The sequence below is a fragment of the Monodelphis domestica genome, chromosome 6 (assembly GCF_027887165.1).
Source record: "Monodelphis domestica isolate mMonDom1 chromosome 6, mMonDom1.pri, whole genome shotgun sequence".
Lineage (NCBI taxonomy): Eukaryota > Metazoa > Chordata > Mammalia > Didelphimorphia > Didelphidae > Monodelphis > Monodelphis domestica.
In genome coordinates, this window is record NC_077232.1 from 303,043,481 (window position 1) to 303,064,666 (window position 21,186).

Below are 21,186 nucleotides of genomic sequence, written 5' to 3' on the forward strand. Positions count from 1 at the left end.
CGAAGGCCTCAGAGGTTAAGGAAGGCCATTCGGGGCCCCTGCGGCCAGCTACCCCAAGGCAGATCTTCCCCTCAAGCCTCAGTGCCTCCCTCTCTTTGGGGCAGAATGATAGGCCTGCTGCTAGATAGGCCTTTGAATAAATGAAAATCTCCATTCCTGAAAACAACCCATCAAACAACCATTCGCTTAACCAGACTCATTTTTATTGATTTCTTGTGAACTAAAATACAATGATACTCACTGAAAAGAAGAATTTGATCCCGGGCTGTTTGAGTCCTCCAACAAATGACTCCTTTCCTCCAAGGCTTTAAAGTGGTTAGAAGGGTCACTGGCATCCCGTAACAGGCCAGATTCCCCCACCCCCACCTCAGCAACATATAGTTAGGGTATGGCTCCCAGATGGGAACACCCACCCCAGTTCTTTTATCTTCACTCTTCTTCTGGGGACCACCTCTTCCATATGGGTCATCTGAAGACCCCCTTGGCTTTATTTCACAGAACCAGCCCCATTACTGAAACAACAACGGGAAAGCCAATGGCATTATCCCATACAAAGGCAGCAAGGACTGTCGGGTAGAGGAGAACCACAGAGATCAGGAGTCAGAAAAGCAGGGGTCCTGGCCCATTCAGATGCAGATCTGGGGTAAATAGTGGACATCTCAAGGCCTCAGCTGGAGTCCGGGAGCCAAAGGTCCTTTCCAGATCTACATGAATGTATGATTCTATGACTAGTTGTAAAGTGAGAATGATAAAACCCCATTGTACTTCATGGGGACGTCATAAGGGTCAAATGGGACTATGTGTGAAAGTATGTTTTTAAAACCAATTCTCCTGCTATCTTTGAATATTTTCCAAATACCAGTATTCAAGGAAGAAAATTGATGCCAATAAGTCATCTGTACAACTCTTAAAATCAGTTTTTTAAGCTAAAAATAAAAAATTATTATTTTTTTTAAAGAACCATCTAACCAAAAATACAATTTCTTGAAAAATATCAGGACGACGTCAAAGCGATTTGAGATAGAATCAAAGCCATATAAAAATGGTCAAAATCAGATATTTGAAAACATCCTTTCCTATTTGGTTGCTCGACCTACACCTTATGTTTTAAGCGGCATCAAAGAAAGTGATGAGGGCATTCTGGTCATAACTGTCCAGAATCTCCAACAGAAGAGGCACTTTGGTCTTCACGTTGGTGCCTTTAAACTTGAACTTGTCGATGAAGAGGTCTGTGATCATGCCTGAAAAAGAAATGCCCATGTTCAGCCATTAGCTTTCACTGCTCAGGATGACACATTTCCAAAAAGGTAAGCCTATATATTTGGCAATTTGTTGCTAGAGATGGCTGTCCCACACTATCCTTTTAACACAGAGAACCACTTAGAGGGGCCTTTTTGAGGTCACTCATCTTTTCTTTTGCCCAGACTTTTGATTTCATTATTCAAATTGCACAAGGGTCACTGTACTTAAAAATAAAAGTATAAAAAACCCAATTTCTAGGGCAGTGATCCCAAACACTGTATTTTGATTGTGGAGGTGATAGAGAGGCTGCTGGAATGTACCGAGGAGGGGCAGTGACGTGGTTGGACCTGGTGGGCGAATGGAAGAAAGCTTGTGGCAGGTGATTGCAACAATCCAGAGTTGAGATGATGAGGGCCTGCACCAGGGGTGGGGAGGAGGGGCAGTACTGTCAGAAGAGAGAAGAGGGTATAAGGGAGATAAGGTACAAGGGTCAAGAGGACACACGTTGGCCAATGGATTGGACATAGGACCATGGGAATGAGGAACTAAGGAAGGCAGTAAGGTGGTAAGCCTGGATTACTGGGAGGATAGGGGAACCCCAGAAAAGAAGAGAAAAAGGGGTAGGCACGGTAGGAAGAGGGGAGTCTGGGGGCAAGAGAAGGAGTTCAGTTTGGGGCATTGTAGAGTTTAAGAGATCTACCAGACTTTGAGTACAAGACAGTTTGGGGGTGAGAGCATGGAGAGGAGCAAAGACTTTGAAGCTGGATAAACTGATCTGAGAATCATTGGACTAGAAATAGGAACGGAATCCACAGGAGCCAATGAGATCTCCAAGTGAAATGATAGAGGGAGAAAAAGAGAGGGGCCAGGACAGAGGGCTGTAGGACACCCGCGGTTAATATTGATGACCTGGAAAAGATCCAGCCAAGGAGACAGACAGGTAGAAGGAGACGTAGCAGAGAGAAGAGAGCATCATGGAGAGAAGGGTGGCTGCCCGGCAAGTGAAGATTGAGGAAAAGCCATTAATCGGGTAAGAGGCTGGCAATGACTCTACACACTTCTGCTCATATGCCATGCTAGCAGCTGGCCACCTTGGCCTCCTCACCCTGACCTCACAGACGGCCCAGACTTCCTTCAGCTCAAGCCCTTTTGTCCTGCAGGTACCCTTCCATCCATTTAGCTGGCATCAGTTTTGTACCTGTACATATCTGGCCACACTGTCTCCCTAGGTAGAACACAGAAGTCGTAGAGACTATGTTGGTCTGCCCAGTGCCCAGCACGTGATAGGCCTAGCCTGCCCCTCGCAGCCTGGATGCTCCCAGCAGCTGCTCGGAGGCCCCATTTGCCTCTGGGCCTCTTTGATAGCTGCTTCAGCCTCTGTCCCCACCTACCTCATCCCTCAGCCCCTGCCATGCTATCCCCAGCCCCCTCGCTTCCACAGACCCCGTGGCTCAATCTGCATCAGACCCTTGGAGGGAGCTGGGATCAGAAATAGGGATGGACAGCCCTCCCCAAGACAAAGGAGCCCACTCTTCTAGGGCATCCAAGTTTCAGGGTAAAATTCACCACGATAATCCACTTTAATCAAGGCCAAGGACAAACAGTTAAATAGTTGATGTAAAAAAACAACCAAATTGACTATTTTGCCCCTAACTTGTAGATAGCCCCTAATTTCAACCAGATTAAACATCTGTAAACATGCCCTGGTTTCCCGTCAGGTTTGATCTGGCAATTTTTCCTTCATGGCTGCATTTATACATCAAAAAGGAATAGGCCACCTATACTGTCTCTGTGTCTGTCTGTCTCTCCCTCTCTGTCTTTCTGTCTCTTTCTCTCTTAGGGCATCTCAGGACGTTAGGAACCACAGATTTGGTTTGTCATCCTGAGGGCCGGCTTTCCCCATCAAGCCTAGCTTCCCGTTGAACAGTGAATGTTTCTGAGTATCAGACAAAGGTCATGCAAACTGACCATAGAGCCTTTCCAGGTGTGCAGGTTGTTTCTTGTACTCCTCCTGCAGGCGGTCGGCCTCTTCGAGAATGCAGCGATATTCTGGTATCAAAAAGTCGGTGTTTCCCTCATGCACCTGCAGTTCCTTATCGGGATAAAGCAAAGCCACTTGTTAGTCTGCACATCCAGGAGGGGGCCTCTTTGTGTCCCCAGGTGTCTCCCTCATAAAGTCCCCTGCCTATCAGCAGCAGCAGCAGCAGACCAATGAGCGTGGGAAAAGGTATTTCCAGATCATAAAGCAGGGCACATTTTTACATCCTTTTGGCCAGTGTTCTCCAAGAACATGCCCTGGTCTACAAAACAATGACTATGGATGGCCATCGCTTTATAAAACCCGTAAACCTTACCAAATGGCAGGCTCTCCTTCCTCTCTCGGCATCCTTCTCCTCTGACCTGAGCCCAAACATGTTTCTTGCTTTCTTCCTGGCTCCCACTTCCCATCCCTTAAATTAGTGAAGGCCACAGAGTCACAGCATCATTGATTATCAGAACTGAATGGGACCTCCAGAATCACTGAGTTCAGTCTCTTCATTTCAGAGATAAGCAAACCAAGGCCCAAAGACATGGCCGTATCCACTCAGAGGTACTGCGTGTCTGGAATCAAGTCACTCACTCTGCTCCCATCTCTTGCGACCTAATCTTCAACGGGCAGAGAAGGCTGGCTGACTTGTCACTTAGGTCAGGGCCTCAGAACTCTTAACGATACATGGAATTATTCTAACTAGAGAAGGATCAGGGCAGAGGCTAGCCTTGGGATGTCGTTGGAAGAGGAAATCCCTTCTCTGAGGGCAGGGCAGTGTCCCACAACCAACATGGCGCCAGTGCTGAGGGTAGGATCTCAACCCAGGCCTTCCTGGTTCTAAGGCCAGCTTGCTATTCACTGTGCCACATCCCTCTCTGGCCCATGACTCGGCTCCAGACGTATAGCATGATCACAATTCAGGATAACAAAATTAGCTCAAGAAACCATTTCTATGTCTAACAAATGAGTTTCTTTGGGTCTTCTAAGAAAATAATGAGCCCAGGTTTTAATCTTCTCTTTATCTCTTTCCAGAAATAAGCTGGTGGCCCCATGGCTACAGTACAACATAGTTTTTCATTCTTTGGCAAAATGTCCCAAATGAAAAAAAAAAAGGACAATTTTATTCTTTGGGCAAAGTGAGAAATAAGGCACTTAAAATATTATGAGAAATGGCTTAGAGGATTAAATTCATCTGAAAATGGAGCTTACTTTTAAAGCATCAATTAACTGCACTTTCTTGGCCAACAGGAGCTGGTATTCCAGTTTGGGGTGGATCAGCTTTAATGTGTGATTCACAGACACTTCACTGATCTCTAAGAAAGAGGAGATACAGATGCCAGTTGATAGAGTGACTGGAAAAATGTGGCATTATACAATTTTTTAAAACTGGATTTTTATTTTTACCGTAGGCTATGTTGAGATTAATTTTCCTTTTTGTGGCTTCTTTAGAAAGTACATCCTTTAGGATGGATATGGTAGAAATGTTGTCCGATTTAAAGACTCCTTCTCCTTTTCTAAAAAATTAATATTTTTGAAAGAACATCATCAGGAGAATATGGTCCAGTCCACAAATCATTTTTGTCAGAAGCCTACAGTTCAAATCTGATCTGACCTTACAATTTATTAATATGAATCTATCATGGAATACAACATAATATACTATGAACTCTTTACAAAATTATCAACATGTAGCACACCTAGATTACCTCAGATCCTCAATATATTAGGAAATGCTGGAGTGTCTAAACTCCTTGTGGCAAAGGACCAGAGGGAGTGGATCTGAATCCCTTTTTTCATATGCCCACCCCCACAGGCAGCAGAGCTGGAGGGGAGCAGAGAGCTAGGACCACTCCCCTCCCCTTCTCTACACTCATTCAGGATATTCTTCACTTCACCCACCCCTCCACCCAGCAGCCCAATGGGAGCACTTTTTCCCTCTTCTGTGAGGGGTGGGGAGGGCATGTGTGGCATTTATCTGGGGGGCAGAGCACAGCACACAGTCTCTAAAAGGTTGGCCATCACTGCTATAGGAGAAACAGGAGGCAGCATGTGCCACTTGAATCAGGCCACCAGCACCACCACTATGAGCACTACCATCTCCCCTCAAACCCTTTTGGGTACAGCCCTGAACTCAAGGGCCTTGGAATGCTTCCAGGCCAGTGCCCTCAGGCCTCATCAAGGGAAGCATCCCCTGGAGTCCCAGAAAGGAAAAATGTAGCCTCCAGAGACTTAACACTGTCAAATGGGTCAACATCAGAATCTGATACTGTTTTTTCAGTGAAACTGACAACAAAGATGCCACTGCACCCTAAGGACCATAAGACCTTTGCATCTGCCCTACAGCTGGAATCTACCCTATGCTGTTTCCTTCTGTTGGAATGTGAGCTCCCTGAGAGCTTAATCTTCTGTTTGTACCTCCAGCACTGAGCCCAGGAAATGCTTCATTCTTTGATTCATTTTCCCCCCTAAAATGTTGATTTCCCTTATCCTCCATTCCTTCTTGCCTCAGAAGTAGCTTTGGGAGAAGTGTCTTTCCTCCTTTTTATGACTAATCTCTTAATGTGCACTCTGAGCTTGTGTTCTACTTAAGGTCCTTCAATTATCCCCTTAACCTTCATCTATCTTCAGTCTCTTCCAGGTCAATGACTCTTCTCCCTTCTACCCTCTGCTTCTACAAGTACAGTCGAGTTCCTGGGGCACCACCACCATTCCCACCGAGCTACCATCTCATCTCTCCCCTTAACCATCCAACTTTACTGGAAGTAGAATGGAGGGCCTTTGGCCAGCGATCCTGTAGACAGAATTCTTGGTGACATACCAGGCAGAGGAGATGGCTTTGTTGGTTGCTATCAGTTCTCTGTTTGGGAGTAGACTGGGTTTATCCCCCATCACTGAAAGCATCCTGTCAAAATTATTAATGATGACCTCAGACACAAGCTTACTGCCTTTTTCTTAATCCTCATCCTACCATAACCTGTCTGTCTGCTGACTAGGAGCTACTAAAGGCCCTTTTTCCATCCTGCTTTGCTATCAGCAATTATGAAAAGAGTCCTGTTGTGGATATACTCACCTGTGTCTGCAAGCACTTAAATAAATGGAGTCCAGCAGAAAATTCACAGGCTAAAAAGCAGTCTGGCTGTGAGTTCTTTACAAAGTACTTTTTAAAATTTCAAACCTAAACACCATCAAAATTAATATTTTCATATACAAAGTGGAACAGAAAATAAAGGATTACATATGAAAGCAGGAATCTCTGCAGTTTTTAAAAATTATACTACGAATTCAACATATTACTTTCAAAGCTCGAAGCTATTTTGCCTGTTTCCTTTGGAATTTCCTATACATTTTTTAAAAATGCTTCAACAACCCTCTTCTCTTCTATTTTAGCAACACCATAACTAGCTTCCCTCCCCTCCCAACTGAGAAGAAAAAAAAATCCTCACCACAAAAAGGCATCGTCAAGGAAAACAAATCTCTGCAATAGCCATGTTCAAAACTGTCTTCGTCATTCAGCATTGTGAGTCTATGCCTCTCTGGCAGGATGTAAGAAGCCCATTTCATCATTAGTCCTCTGGAATCATGGCGGGCCATTCCATAATTGTGAGTTCTTAAGTTTTTCAAAGGTTTCTTTTCTTTTAAAAAAACAATATTGTTTTTCTAGTTCATTTCTCTTCCCTATGAATAAGTTCACACAAGTCTTTCTAGGCTTCTTTAAAACCATCTCCTTCATCACTTCTTGTGACACAATACTTTTACACTACTTTCATATGAGTGAATCTTAAAACTACTCAAACTCTACTTTAGAAGATTTGGTTAAGCTATTCCCCATTTTTAACAATGGAGGTACTTGATCAGGAATGTATTGGGAACTTTTAAAATTACTCCACCCTACTCAGACAGTGCCTTAGGGGAAGATAAAGTTGCAAACTCTGGACTGAACAATGAAAAGTCCCTAACTCATACTTATAGTAAAACTAGAACCTTAAGCTAGGTCTATTTTTAGATCTAATACAAAAAGGCTTTAAGTACCTAGAAAGGTTAAATTAATCACAAAACGGTTAAGTAATTTACAAAAGGCAAGTTTAACAAAGAAGTGTGAAGTACTCAGAAGATATAATCTAACCAGAGAAGGTGAGAACCAAAGAAGAAGAGAACTAAGAATGGGCAGTCCTGGGAAAAAGCATCTACTGTGATTGGTAGATATGAAAATTTAGGGGAGGTGACATAAGAGAAAAATTTCTTTAAAAGGAAGGGTTAAGAGGAATTCAGGGCATTTTGAATTGAGTTCACAATTGAATTCAGTTTGGAGGCTAATTTCAGTTCAGAGTGGAAGAACCCAGCTTGGAGATGATCTTATGGTGAGTGATAAAGACTGACTGCTCTCCCTTAGACTCAGGCCAAAATGGCCTAAGCCTTTTCTACGGCTTGGCTCAGCCTGAGCCAGGGAATTTAAATTAATTCTCTCTCTCTCTCTCTCTCTCTCTCTCTCTCTCTCTCTCTCTCTCTCTCTCTCTCTCTCTCTCTCTCTCTCTCTCTCTCTCCTTCCTTTAATTCCTTCATTTATATTAATTAAAATCTCCATAAATCCCAGCTGACTTGGGTATTTTTCATATTTGGGAATTTCCCATGGTGACCACTTATTTTAGATTTTAAGTCAAAACACTAAAATTATCCCTTACATTTTGGCCAAAAGCTTTACAGTAGTTGGCATTTACAGTTTTGGCCTTTACATATGCCATAATTTGTTCAGCCATTCCCTAAAAGATAGGTACCCCCTCTGTTTCCAGTTCTTTGCTACAATGAAAAGAATGTGTATATGTGTGTGTGTGTGTGTGTGTGTGTGTGTGTGTGTGTGTGTGTGTGTGTGTGTGTCCTTTTCCTCTTTCTTGTGATTTTAAGTCAGAAAATCTTGGTTTGAGTTTGGTTCTGCCATTTAACATCTGGGTTTTATTGGGTCAATCACCACATCTTTGAACCTTAGTTTCCTTTAAAGGCTATAAAATTCCATTTATAAAAAAGGGATCATAATCACAGCACTACCTACTTCCCAGAATTACTGAGAGAAAAATCATGGTGCCAACTTCAAGTCCATTGCTACTGTCAAGTCCATTCAGCCACTCTTCTCTGTCTTCTGCTGGCTCTTCTTCCTTCAACCTATTCCCTAATTGTAGGTATCGTACAAGGCTCTGTTCTTAGCTCTTTTCTCTTCACACTCTACATTCATAATTTTTTCCATTGACACAGTTTCAACTATGGACATGGCTCCCAAATCTACACGTCCAGTCCTGACTCCACGTCCAAGCTCCAGACCTTCATTTCCAACACAATGATGGACCTATCTTTCAGGCAGTTCCAAAAGCAGCACAAATACACCATATCTCAAATTAAAGCTTTCATTTATATTCCCTCAGAAGAAAACCATTTCTCTTCCTCACTTCTTTTTTCTACCCTCTCCATGGCATTACCATCTTCGTCATCCAGGCCTGAAATACCAGGGCCATGGTTTGAATCTTCTTCTAAGTGGGTGGACAGGTTTTATTGATGCTATATCTCAAATATGTCTTGGTCCATCCCACATTTAATCCTTTTTTTCCCTTCCTTGGGACTATCATCTGAGCATTCGAAATGGTATCCTCTACTTTTGTCTTTCCCCCATCTAATCTGTCTTTAGCACATTCTGATCTATATTTTTCCTAAAGCCCAATTCTGATCAGCACACTTACTAATAATATGATTATATAGCAAATGAAATTTACAAAGTGCTGCTCTCATAGCCACTGCCGAGGGAAGGGAAGACATGTATTCTCACCATCAGGATTTTATAGATGGTGAAGGAAGGTGGCTTAGTGGTGCAAATATCAAAACTGTACTATAAAATAGTAATGGTCAAAACAATCTGGCACTCCTAAGAAACAGTGCTGGATCAGGGGAACAAAAATAAATGACCATGGTAGTCTGGTGTTTGATAAACACGAAGTTCAAGCTTTGAGGGTAAGAACTCATTTGACAAAAATTGCTTTCAAAATGTGTTGCCCCCCTTTCCGTCCCCCCCCCCCGAAACTGGAGTTGAATAGCAGACACTAAGTATAGACAAACATTTCACACTGTATATCAAGATAAGGTCAAACATGATTTAGACAAAAAGGGTGACATCATAAACAAATTAGGGGAGCACAGAATATTATGAGATGTATGGATAAAGGAGGAATTTATGGCCAAACAAGAGACAAAGAACATTATCAGAGATAAAATGGATAATTTTGATTACATGAAATTAAAAAGGTTTTGTACAAACAAAACCAATACAGCCAAGATTAGAAGGAAAGCAGGAAACAAAAGAAAACATTCTGTAGCAAATTTTCCTGATAAAGGCCTCATTTCTCAAATATATAAGAGAACTGAGTTAAATTTATCAGACTTTGAGTGATTCCCTACTGGATAGATGGTCAAAGTGGCATGGGCATTGTACCCCCAGAAACTTGGGCAAACTCTTATCAGGGAAATTCCTTTGCTCCCTTACATCCTCATGACTCCTAGCCTAAAACATCCAAAGACCCCTATAGGACCCTGACATGATTGTCCTCCTTTGATCCTCATTTAGATTTAAGATGGACAGAGAGATGCACCTCCAGGCTACACCTTGATCCTATCAGGCTACATCTCAGACATCCGTCTGTTCCCTAAAACTAAGGAATCTTTATGAGGGTCATTCCCCATGTCTCCAGGCAGACCCCAGTCAGATAACTAAACCCCTGACTGAATGGCCGAGGGTTTACCACTCTAGAGTCCTGTCCACACCATGACACAGCATCTGTTGTAAAGAGTATAAAATCCCCAGAACCGATGTCATCTGGGGGACAGCCTTTCCATCTATGCTATCCTCCCAAGGAGCAGCCTTCTATCCTGCTGTTCCACCTGTACCATCCTCCTGGCCATTCTCAACATTACTCTTGAAATTAATAAATTTCTCTTTTTATTTTTAAGATAAGTTTTGGAGTCTTGAATTCTTGCACAAGGTATCCTTCCCAAACCCCAGGGGTGCACCTCTTCACCCCTTTCAGAAGAAGAAATCAAAGCTATCTATAGTCACATGAAAAAAATGTTTTAAATCACTATTGATTTAGAGATATGCAAATTGAAACAACTCTGATATCTTATACCAATGAGATTGGCTATTATGATATTAAAGAAAAATGATGGAGGGGATGTGGGAAAACTGGGTCCCTATTGTGCTACTGGTGGAATTGTGAACTAGTTTAACCACTGTAGAAAACAATTTGGAACTCTGCCCAAAGGGTTATAAAAACATTTATACCCTTTGATCCAACAACACCACTAAAAGGACTATATCCCATGGACATTTTTTTTAAAAAAGGGAAAAGGACCAATTTGTAGAAAAATACTTATAGTAGTCCTTTTTGTGGTGGCAAAGAATTGGGAATTGAGGGGATGCTGTGTAATTAGAATCTGTTTTCCTAAAAACTACAAGCCCCAGCAAAACTATGATTCCCAGGACTCCACTCACTTCCCGTCATTACCTGCTAACCTTCTGTGTCTTGCTTTCTTTCCTTCCTATCAAGGCTATGGTGGAGTGGGGATTTTTAAGCAGGTAGAAAAACTTAGTTACTTGGTTCTATTTTGTCAAATAATCAACTTTAAAAAAATAATACTTGAAGTATTAGATTTTAATTTTTAATCTTACAATGCCCATCAACTGCAGAATGGCTGAGCTGGCTATGGTATAGGATTGTGATGGAATATTATTGTGCTGTAAGAAACAGCAAGCAGGATGCTTTCAGAAAAAATTGGGAAGACTTACATGAACTGATGCAAAGTGAAATGTGTGGAACTAGAAAATATTGGGTGTGGTAATAGCAATATTATATGATAATAAACTGTGAATGAATCACTTAGCTACTCTCAGCAATACAATGATCTAAGACAATTCCAAAGAATTCATAATAAGAAATGTTATCTACCTTTGGAGAAAGAACCAATGGGGTCTGAATGCAGAACAAAGCATACTTTTAAAAACTTTATTATTCTTAGTGTTTTAGGTTTGTGTTTTCGTTTGCAACATGGCTAATATGGAAAAGGTTTGCATGACTACACATATATAATCTACATAAAATTGCTTGCCTTCTCAAGGGGGAAAGAGGGAGAGAACTTGGAACTCAAAACTTTTTTAAATGAATGTTAAAATTTTTGTTTATGTGTAATTGAGAAAAAAATAAAAGTGAAATGTAATAAAATAAAATGAGAGATTAAACTATCTAACCTCCAAAGTCTCTTCAAGCTAAAAAAAAAAGGAATTTTGTAGATGAAGATTTAAATTCCTTACCCAAAGTTAAATAACTAATACATATCAGAGCTGAGACGCACTCTCAGGTTTCTCCTTTACTTAAAATTTTAAAACTTCAATGGCCTACAGAATAAATTTCAAACTCTTTAGCCTGCTATTCAGAGAACAATCCTTCCTTCCTGGTCATCTTTCCCAGCACTTCCCTCCATGTAAACCAGGCTCCAGCTAATCTAGACTATACTCTAGGATCCAATTTCCCAATGTTTTCTCTGCCTTTAAATGACCTTTGCCCAAAATTCTACTTTCCCAAACATTACCCATCATTCAAATGTTCCCTCTTCCCTCCCTCCAGTCTTCTTTTCTTGTATGTCTAACATACCTGTGTAGTCTGTCTTCCAGGACAAATCTCTGATTGGCCCTAAATTCCCCGATTGAAGTACATATTTCCTAGAAAGGCAACAACAGGAGTTTTCCCATGCTAGTATTCCCAAGGGACCTCCTAGCTCAATACTCCAGCTACAGTGAGCACTAAATAAATATTTGGTGAATGAAGGAGCACAGATACTGTATACCTAAGCAGTCTTTTCCTTCTCTCAATGTCAAAGTTCTTTGGATTTAATTTGTGGGATTCCCTGCAAAGATTCATTCTTATCAGCCATTGTGAGGCATACTCTATCTCTGGTCAGGAATCTGTCAGTCTCATATTGCAGACTTTGTCTCACAAACCGAAATCTCAGTATTCTCAGACCCTGCATTCTTAGTCAGCCGTTCATTTAAGTGGTCTTGGGTCTTCTCTACCTCTTACATTCAATGGATAGCACCAAGGAAGCCACAAGCTAAGTCTCTGGGTCATCGGTTCCCTAGGCAAGATGGCATCATCATTGGCAGCACTTTTAGGGTTCTTCTGCTGCTGTCATTTGTGCCTCTTACCTTCTCTGAGGAGGGACTACTTTCATCTGGAGTCTTCTGACCTATCTACATACTCCCTTAAATAAGGGAAATGTGCCTTTGGTGGAAAGTTTAGTATTCTATGTGTCCTCAGGAAATAATCCTTTTTGCTCTCTCCTTTAGCTTTAGGAGGAGGAGGAAGGTCAAAGTCGCACCACCCAGGAACAGCAGTCCTCCTCCCTCCCCTCCAGAGGAGCAGAGCTACTGCTGCTAAGCAGAGAACCAGTCCTCTCCCTGGAGATGATTCATTCAGGCAGAAGGTCCCAGCTGTCATAGCTCCAGGGCTGATTACCTCCACTGGGATCTTTGGTCCTCTCCTTCCATCTGCATTTCAGCCTCCCACCTCCAGCTGCTTCCCGACTTTCCTGCTAGAGTTCTCTTGTCATATGTCACAGTGCAATCTTTCCCAGAGGAAACTGACCAGCTATCCCCTCCGGACTGACGTGGCAGGATTTTTTTCTCTCAAAAATTCTCTAGATTCTAACTTTTTGGAAGGGGCTATCATGTTCGCCCATCTGTTCCAGCCCACACAACCAGAGCCTCAGCCTTTATCACATTCTCCTTCAAACTGGATTAAGATATACAGAGCACTAACAGAATAATCTGCCCTAAGGACTTCTTCCATGGCTGCTGGTGGGCCCTTTTTTAAAGAACGTTATAAGATGTCACTTTATACACTTGACAAGAGTAAACACAAAGAAAAGCCAGGACCAGAGGCCCGCAGGAGCCTGTGACACGGGGTCTGTGATGTTCAGCTGGATTTGGAATCAAGAAGGTTCCACTTCATTTCCAGCCGCCTGACTGTAGCCCCTTCTGCCTGTTCTCCTCTTGGCACCTCTCTTCTTTCTTTAGGGAATATCTTGATCCCGAGCTCCTCCCGCCCCTTAACAAACCAGCTCTGGGGAAGCAAACCTTTTTTAAGAGCTCTAAAACTTACTCTTTCCATTTATTTACAGTGCCAAGCATGCCTCTGTTTGTAGCAACAATGGATTACCTGCTCATCTGGACAAATAGCCTGCCCTGGGGCTAACGGGCAGACTTGGGGAGCACTGAGGAGCCCCACACAGTGACCTGCCTCATGGTTCTCTCCAGGAATTCTGAGCACAAGGCTGCATACCCCAAAGTCTGAGCAATCCTTCTGGGCTATGTAACCTCACAAAAGTCAATATGCTTCTGTAGCTCAGTTTTCCCATTTGTAAAATGGGAACAGTCCGAATACGTGCCTAGACCTCATAACATTTCAAAGGAACGAATGACCCAGTTTCCAGTTTGGCCTCTATGCTCTCAGTGCCTCCTTTTTCCAAAGCAGCCTTCCTGTGACATACAAAGGATCTTCTTAAAAGGCCGGGGACACAGTAGCCCTTCTCAGAAAGCTTTGGTAGCTCCCAAGCTGGCAAGAGGATGACATATAAACATCTATGCTTGACTTTCAAGATCTCCAAAATCGGTTTTTCCACACTTCTCCCCAGCAGGCCCGAACAATGAGCTGGTTCTTCCTTCCTCCAGTTTCCTTCCCAGGTCTCTCCATAAAATGAATGCAAACTCCTCAAGGGGAGGTTTGCCTTAGCTTTGGAGCGTGGCCTAGTGAGTGGCACTTAACTAAAGCTTCTCATTCATTCATTCATTCATTCATTCTTAAGCAAAGGAGGCTTTAAGGACAGTGGACTCCCCTGCAATAAACTCATTCATAAGAGTAGAACTAGGGGCTTCAGAGGTCTCCAGCATCAGTCCAAGTCATCCCCCAGACCAGAATGCACACATTCTTTCATCCAGACCAGGGAAAATCCTTCTAGGCCCAGTGCAGGTGCTTCTTCCAGGAGGTTTTCCCTGGTTCCCTGGGGCCACTTGCTCCATGGCCCTTTTCTCCCCTTCCAAAGTAAGATCAACTCAACTCTGACCTGGTTTCCAGGATGAGCCTGACCTATCAGCTCCCTCCAGGGCTCTCTCACCAAAGCCTGGAGCTTTCAGTACCCTAGCCTGGCCACCACTTCGCCCACTGGGATGCAGGCTGCTTAAGGAAGGGCTATGCTTCAGCATGGGCCTGCACACACCCTTAATAAATGCCTTTCATTCAATCACTCAAGGCAAACCAGGTCCTTTCTGGTGAGGCCCCAAGGACGTGGCCTTTACCTGTAAGTACTTTCTAGCTGTGTATCGAGGAATGTGTTTTGAAAATAGAAAGTCACACATTCTCCTGCTGGAGCTTTTTCTGGAACCTCAGGCAGGCAGAACACCACCCAGGAGTGAACTTCAGCAAAACTGAACTGGCCAGTCAGGGTCAAAGTGTTCATGGGTCTGCAATTGAAAAGAAAACCAAGAGTCATTAGGAGCAAGGGGCATCCAATCACAGAGGTGGAACGTAAATAGATTCCTCTCCTGCCATCGGATACCTCCAAGGAGCCATGTTCATTTCTTCTCCTCAGTCACCTACTTGCAGCTCCCTCTAGGCCAATCTCACCTGGAGATCCCACTAAGCAATGTCCCAAAACTAATTTGGGGAGGCCCTCCCTAGACTTGCTCACTTCTGTCAAGGGCCTTATCCAACCCTGCATATTCTGAACCCCCTGGGAGCAGAGAACCTCTGACGACTCCCCATGTGCCCTGCAATGAGTTGTGCTCCTCTGCCAGAGATGAAGAACCAGAGAGAAGGCTCCCTAGGGCCTATCGTGTTCCCACACTTCCTGCCGGTGGCTCAGGGCGGTACTTCTCCAAACCCTCTCTCCTTGCATGTGCCTTGACAGCTAGCTCAGGCCGGCGCCCTCCCATCTAGCCTCCCTGACAGGATTCTCTATGTTCTGCACTTCCCAGCAGAATAACCTTCCACGTGGTACACCATGTCATCATGCCAACAACATCACTGCTAGAAGGCCTCAGAGGTTCTCTGGCATCAGCCAGAGGGGGTGGCAGGAGGAAGGAGAAAGGGCTGGAGTGGGGGAGATGGGGGACGAGTGGGGATGCTGCACCTTGGTGCCATGCCTCCTTTACACTTTACACTTTACACATCAGTCAAATAAGGCACTTGTTCTTTTCCAGGCCTTTGCTTATGCTGTGACTGGGACGCTACCTCCCTCCTTCTTTATGCCATCTACACCATGAATGACTCCTCAACTCTCTGGGACGCTGCTGACCCTGGCTGAGGTATTGCCTGGTGGTGAGGGGGCCAGGCTTCCAATCTTACCTCAGATACCTCCAAGCTGTCACATCTTAACCAAGTCTCCCTCTTTTTTTAATCCTTACCTTCCATCTGAGAAGCAGTACAGTATATTGGTTCCAAGGCAGAAGAGTGGTAAGGGCTGGGCAATGGAGATTGAGTGACTTGCCCAGGGTCATACAGCTAGGAATGTGTGGCTGTGGTCACATTTGAACTCAGGCCTTGCAGACTCCAGGCCCATGCTCTATGGGGCCTAGGGCCTCCCTAGTAGGCTTTTCCTGTGCATCAGTTATCTGATCCTCCTTCGAGCCCAAGATGGCAGGACCCACATCTTTTCTGAACTGTTTTGGGTTTCCTGGGCCTAGCACAGAGGAAGGTATATGATAGGGATCTAATAAATGTTTGTCAAACTGAACTGACTTTTCCAAATGATATAAATAGGACACCTGCTGCTCCCTGGCAGTTGGCTTCATTCCAGTGATCAGCCAATATAATTCCATTTTTTTGGATAGAATTAGATAAAGAAAACTTATCCAATGTTTTGTTGTTTCGTGGAAATTACAGATTACTTTCACATGGACAAAGTAACAGATAAAGATGAAGAATCAAGATGTTGTAATGTTATAGATGACAGAGCTTTAAAACAAAACAAACGGAGGATTATGGAACTAAAGGCTTGAAAGGGACCATGATTCAGAGGTCAGGAAATTCATCCCAGCCCTCCAACAGGGCCATGCCTCAAATTCCTCAAGAGTAAGCTTATCCAATTAGAAAGATTTTCAGAAAAATAGCTCTCACTCAAGAAGTTGTATCTTTCAAGGTTTAACAATCTTCCTAATCAGAAACCCTTCCTCAATACAATTTCCTCTCAGTTCAATAGCCCCAGAGGACAGAACTTTGAATAATGAGTGTGAGTTGGAAAGTTCTCAAAAACAGAATGGGCCTCCTTGAGAATCAGTGAGCTCCCTGTCACTGAAGGGCTCCAAGCAAAAGCTTGAGGGACTGCTTTTTGGATACCCGATGAAGCAATTTCTGGTTCTGGTGCAGGGTGGGCTAGAGAGCCTCCCAATTCAGCCATTCTGCGATCATATAATAAAGAAAATGCCCCAGCGATTGGGAGGGGCAGGGGGATGTGGAATTGTTCTAAAAGAAGCATATGGAAACTGGACACCAACAAGAACTTTAACAGCCAAGCAGGCTTCCTTCTGTTCTTCAGGAGGATGAAAAAGGAAAGCAGAAATTCTACAAGAGAATCCAATGGCCCACCATGTTGTTCAAATGGGAACTGTGCTGAAGGTGCCCCCTTTGATCTAGTTTAAGGGTAGCAGGTGCTTCAGACTTACAACTAATTACAACGGAGAACTCAGATGGGAAAATACAGAAGAGGCCAACCAACCCATCTCCAGAGCCCACAGAGCAAAAGCTCCCATTAATCAGAAGAATGGCCTTAAACAAACCCAAGAGGTTAAATATACTTACACCACTAAGGAAAAACTGCAGGGAACTTCTGGAAGGACTAAATTACAAAAACAAATGGCCTAAAATCCAGTCAAGGAAAAAACCCGAAATATTCAATCTTTTGTCTTACCTGTCATGATCGATAAAGTGAGTTCTCTGATGAAGTGAAAGGGGCTTGATCTGATACTGACGGACCTGGCAGGTTTTGGGCTGAATTCTTGGAGTTACATATGCTTGTAGTGTTCCATACTGGCCTTCAATGGAGCGAATCTAATTCAGTGCAAAGGAAAGAGAGGGGAAAAATATGAAGAAAATCCTTACTGCAAACCACCAAAAATGGAAGACAATGTAATGAGATATGCCAGTCTGGCTAAATGGGAGCTCGTCTCGGGGAAGGTGCACAGCTCAGGAAAGAAGGAAGCCTAATGAATTAACGCTACCTTGTAGATACTTTCAAAAAGAAGCCGGAAATTGGCCAACATTTTCCACATCCCCAGTTTTTACTAGCTCTGTACATAACTCCGTCAATATATTCCCCGAATGCTAAATAGATATAGTCTCTCAAACGACACTGTCACAAGTCCTAGCCCAGTGCCTGGCACATTACTGATTAGGAGAAAAGTGTTAAACAAATTAAAGATTTTTTTATTAACAATAAGCTAGGAGCTGTGAAAGCTAGCAAGGCATACTGAACAGAACTCTCCTCTAGAGAAGAAGATCTGGGTTCAAATTTTGACTCTGATACATCCTGGCTGTAAGAACCTGGGCAAGTCTCCTTTTACCAGGCATCTACTCTGAATTGGCAATCTGCACTGGGAAAGGGAGTTTCCTCAGGATGAACAGTCATGCTGAGAAATCCACAGATCTAAGCCAAGGGGGGTGGAGGGGGGAGGCTTTGATTGAAGGAGGGGCTTTCCATGTTGTTATAAATAAAGGGCCCAGTCTAATTGACACAACAAACTCTGACTAAAGAATCTTTGAAGATGATAGTGTGAAAATGCTCTAAACCACCCAAAATGAACCCCATACATTTTATTTTTTAATTTTTCCATGGTTAAATGATTCTTGTTGTCTTCCCTCCCTCCTTCTTCCCTCCCTCATCCCAGAGTTGACAATCAATTCCACTGGGTTATACTCAAATCCTATTTCCATGTTATTGATTTTTGTAATACAGTTATCTTTTAAAACCCAAACCCCAAATCATATACTCTATAAACAAGTGATAAATAATATGTTTTCCTCTGGATTTCTACTCCTACAGTTCTTTCTCTAGATGTGATCAGCATTCTATCTCCTAAGTCCCTCCAAGTTGTCCTAGATCATTGCATTGCTTTTAGTAGCAAAGTCAATCACATTTGGTCATCCCACAGTGTTTCAGTTACTGTATATAATATTCTCCTAGTTCTGCTTATTTCACTCCGAATCAGTTCATGGAGGTCTTTCCAGTTCTTATAGAAATCAAGCGGATATCCCCTCATTTTCCAATTTTTTTGCCACCACAAAAAGCACAGCTATAAATATTTTTGTATGAACAGATCCTTTCCCATTTTTCTTTTTTTTTTTTAATCTCTTTGGGGTACAAATCCAGCAGTGGTATGGCTGAATCAAAGGCTATGCATTCTTTTAAAGCCCTTTGCGTATAGTTCCAAATTGCCTTCCAGAATGGTTGAGCCCAAGATTTTTAAGCCAATGTTGTAATATGCTCCAAATGGTAAGGTAAAGAAATGAAATACTGACTGAAAAACATTTATTTTCATCTAAACAAAGGTGGAGAGGGTCGGCCCAAGTTACTCATGAGTGAACTATGAAACTAAATCATTTAACACTTCATAAGAAAAACAGAGATGGGTAAAGTAATAAACTCTATGTTAAGACTTATACATTTTAACATTGGAAATTAAAAAATAATGGATTATAATTCTTTTGGTGTTAAGTTTGACATCAGTATGCTAATTATTCATTAAGAACACCATCATTTTGTGGATTTAGGGTGAGCTTACAAATGAAACCAGTGAAATAAGTTTTGCAATAAGATATTATAAAAATGATATTAGGAGAAGAGGAAGAGAGTGATAATAGGTAATATGTAAATCTTACTCTCAGTGAAATCATTTCTGAGCGGGAAGAGCATCTAGATCCATTGGGATCTTGAATTCTATCTTATCCTACAGGATAAGGGAGAAGGGAAAACTAAGGGGGGTAGGGAGGAGGGAGTACAAAATGGGAGGGAAGGAGATGGTGGAGGGAACTTAACAGACCCCAAAAAACAAGAAGGGAACAAAAAGGGAGGGATGAGAAAAGGAAGCATATTAAGGGAGGGGATTAGGAGGATTGATTAAAAGTAAACCACTGATTTATTTTTTTTCTTTTTTTAAACATTATTTTATTTGGTTATTTCCAAACATTATTCATTGGAGAAAAAGATCATTTTCTTTTTCTCCCCCCCCCCCCCTTCCCACCACCTCTCTCATAGCCGACGTGCGATTCCACTGGGTATCACATTAAACCACTGATTTAAAAGGATATAGCAAAAGAAGAAAGGAGAGAACTAGGAGAGGATATCAAAATGCTAGGGAATTCACAAGTGACAATCATAACTTTGAATGTGAATGGGATGAACTCACCCATAAAACATAAACAAATAGGAGAGTGGATTAGAATCCAAAATCCTACCATATGTTGTCTACAAGAAACACACCTGAGGTGGACAGATACTCATAAGGTCAGCATTAAAGGTTGGAGTAAGACCTATTGGGCCTCAACTGATAGAAAGAAGGAAGGAGTTGCATTCATGATATCTGACAAAGCCAAAGTAAAAATAGACCAGATTAAAAGGGATAGGGAAGGTGAATACATCCTGATAAAAGGGAGTATAGACAACGAGGAAATATCACTAATCAACATGTATGCACCAAATGGTATAGCACCCAAATTTCTAATGGAGACACTAGTAGAATTGAAGGAGGAAATAGATAGTAAAACTATACTAGTGGGAGACCTGAACCTACCACCATCACATTTACATAAATCAAGTAAAAAAATAAATAAGAGGTAAATGATGTGAATGAAATCTTAGAAAAATTAAAGTTAATAGATATATGGAGAAAAATAAATAGGGACAAAAAGGAATACACCTTTTTTTCAGCAGCACATGGTACATTCACAAAGATTGACCATATACTAGGTCATAAAAACATGGCAAACAAATGCAGCAAAACAGAAATAATAAATGCAACCTTTTCAGAACATAAAGCAATAAAAATAATGATCAGTAAGGGTACATGGAGAGCCAAATAAAAATTTAATTGGAAATTAAATAATAAGATTCTCCAAAATTGGCTAGAGAACAAATCATAGAAACAATAATTTCATTGAAGAAAATGACAATGAAGAGACATCCTTTCAAATGCTATGGGATGCAGCCAAAGTAGTACTCAGGGGGAAATTTATATCCTTGAGTTCATATATTAACAAATTAGGGAGGGCAGAGATCAATGAATTGGACATGCAAATCAAAAAACTTGAAAGCAAACAAATTAAATCCCCCCAGAAGAAAACCAAATTAGAGATCCTAAAAATTAAGGGAGAAATTAATAAAATTGAAAGTGACAGAACTATTGAACTAATAAATAAGACTAGAAGCTGGTATTTTGAAAAAACAAACAAAATAGACAAAGTACTGGTCAATCTAATAAAAAAAAGGAAAGAAGAAAACCAAATTAAACAGTATCATAGATGAAAAGGGAGAACTCACCTCCAATGAAGAGGAAATTAAGGCAATCATTAAAAACTATTCTGCCTAACTATATGGCAATAATATATAGTATATATATTGTATTATTATTATATATAATATACTATATATTAATATAGTATAATATAGTAATCTAGGTGATATGGACGAATATTCACAAAAATATAAATTCCCTAGATTAACAGAAGAAGAAATAGAATTCTTAAATAATCCCATATCAGAAAAACAAATTGAACAGGCCATCAAAGAATTCCCTAAGAAAAAATCCCCAGGGCCTGATGGATTCACAAGTGAATTCTATC

At 41.9% G+C, this 21,186-nt stretch overlaps 1 protein-coding gene across 5 annotated transcripts in view; it reads right to left on the reverse strand.

The window, feature by feature from the left end:
* Positions 1-181: 181 nt before the first annotated feature.
* The window catches only part of BBS7 (Bardet-Biedl syndrome 7), an 85,357-nt gene continuing 64,352 nt past the window's right edge, over positions 182-21,186 (reverse strand). The window contains exons 14-19 of one of the 5 annotated variants that reach the window (XM_001362675.4): positions 17,261-17,400; positions 14,652-14,816; positions 4,676-4,785; positions 4,481-4,584; positions 3,211-3,334; positions 182-1,241 (exon numbers count right to left, since the gene is read on the reverse strand). In XM_001362675.4, the coding sequence (XP_001362712.1) occupies positions 1,108-1,241; positions 3,211-3,334; positions 4,481-4,584; positions 4,676-4,785; positions 14,652-14,816; positions 17,261-17,400 (777 nt within the window). In that variant the 3' untranslated portion in view covers positions 182-1,107. Of the gene's footprint in view, positions 1,242-3,210; positions 3,335-4,480; positions 4,585-4,675; positions 6,904-11,952; positions 12,021-14,651; positions 14,817-17,260; positions 17,401-21,186 lie in introns of those variants that run through there. The other 4 variants (XM_056803504.1, XM_007495534.3, XM_056803503.1 and 1 more) reach the window with 4 other exon arrangements.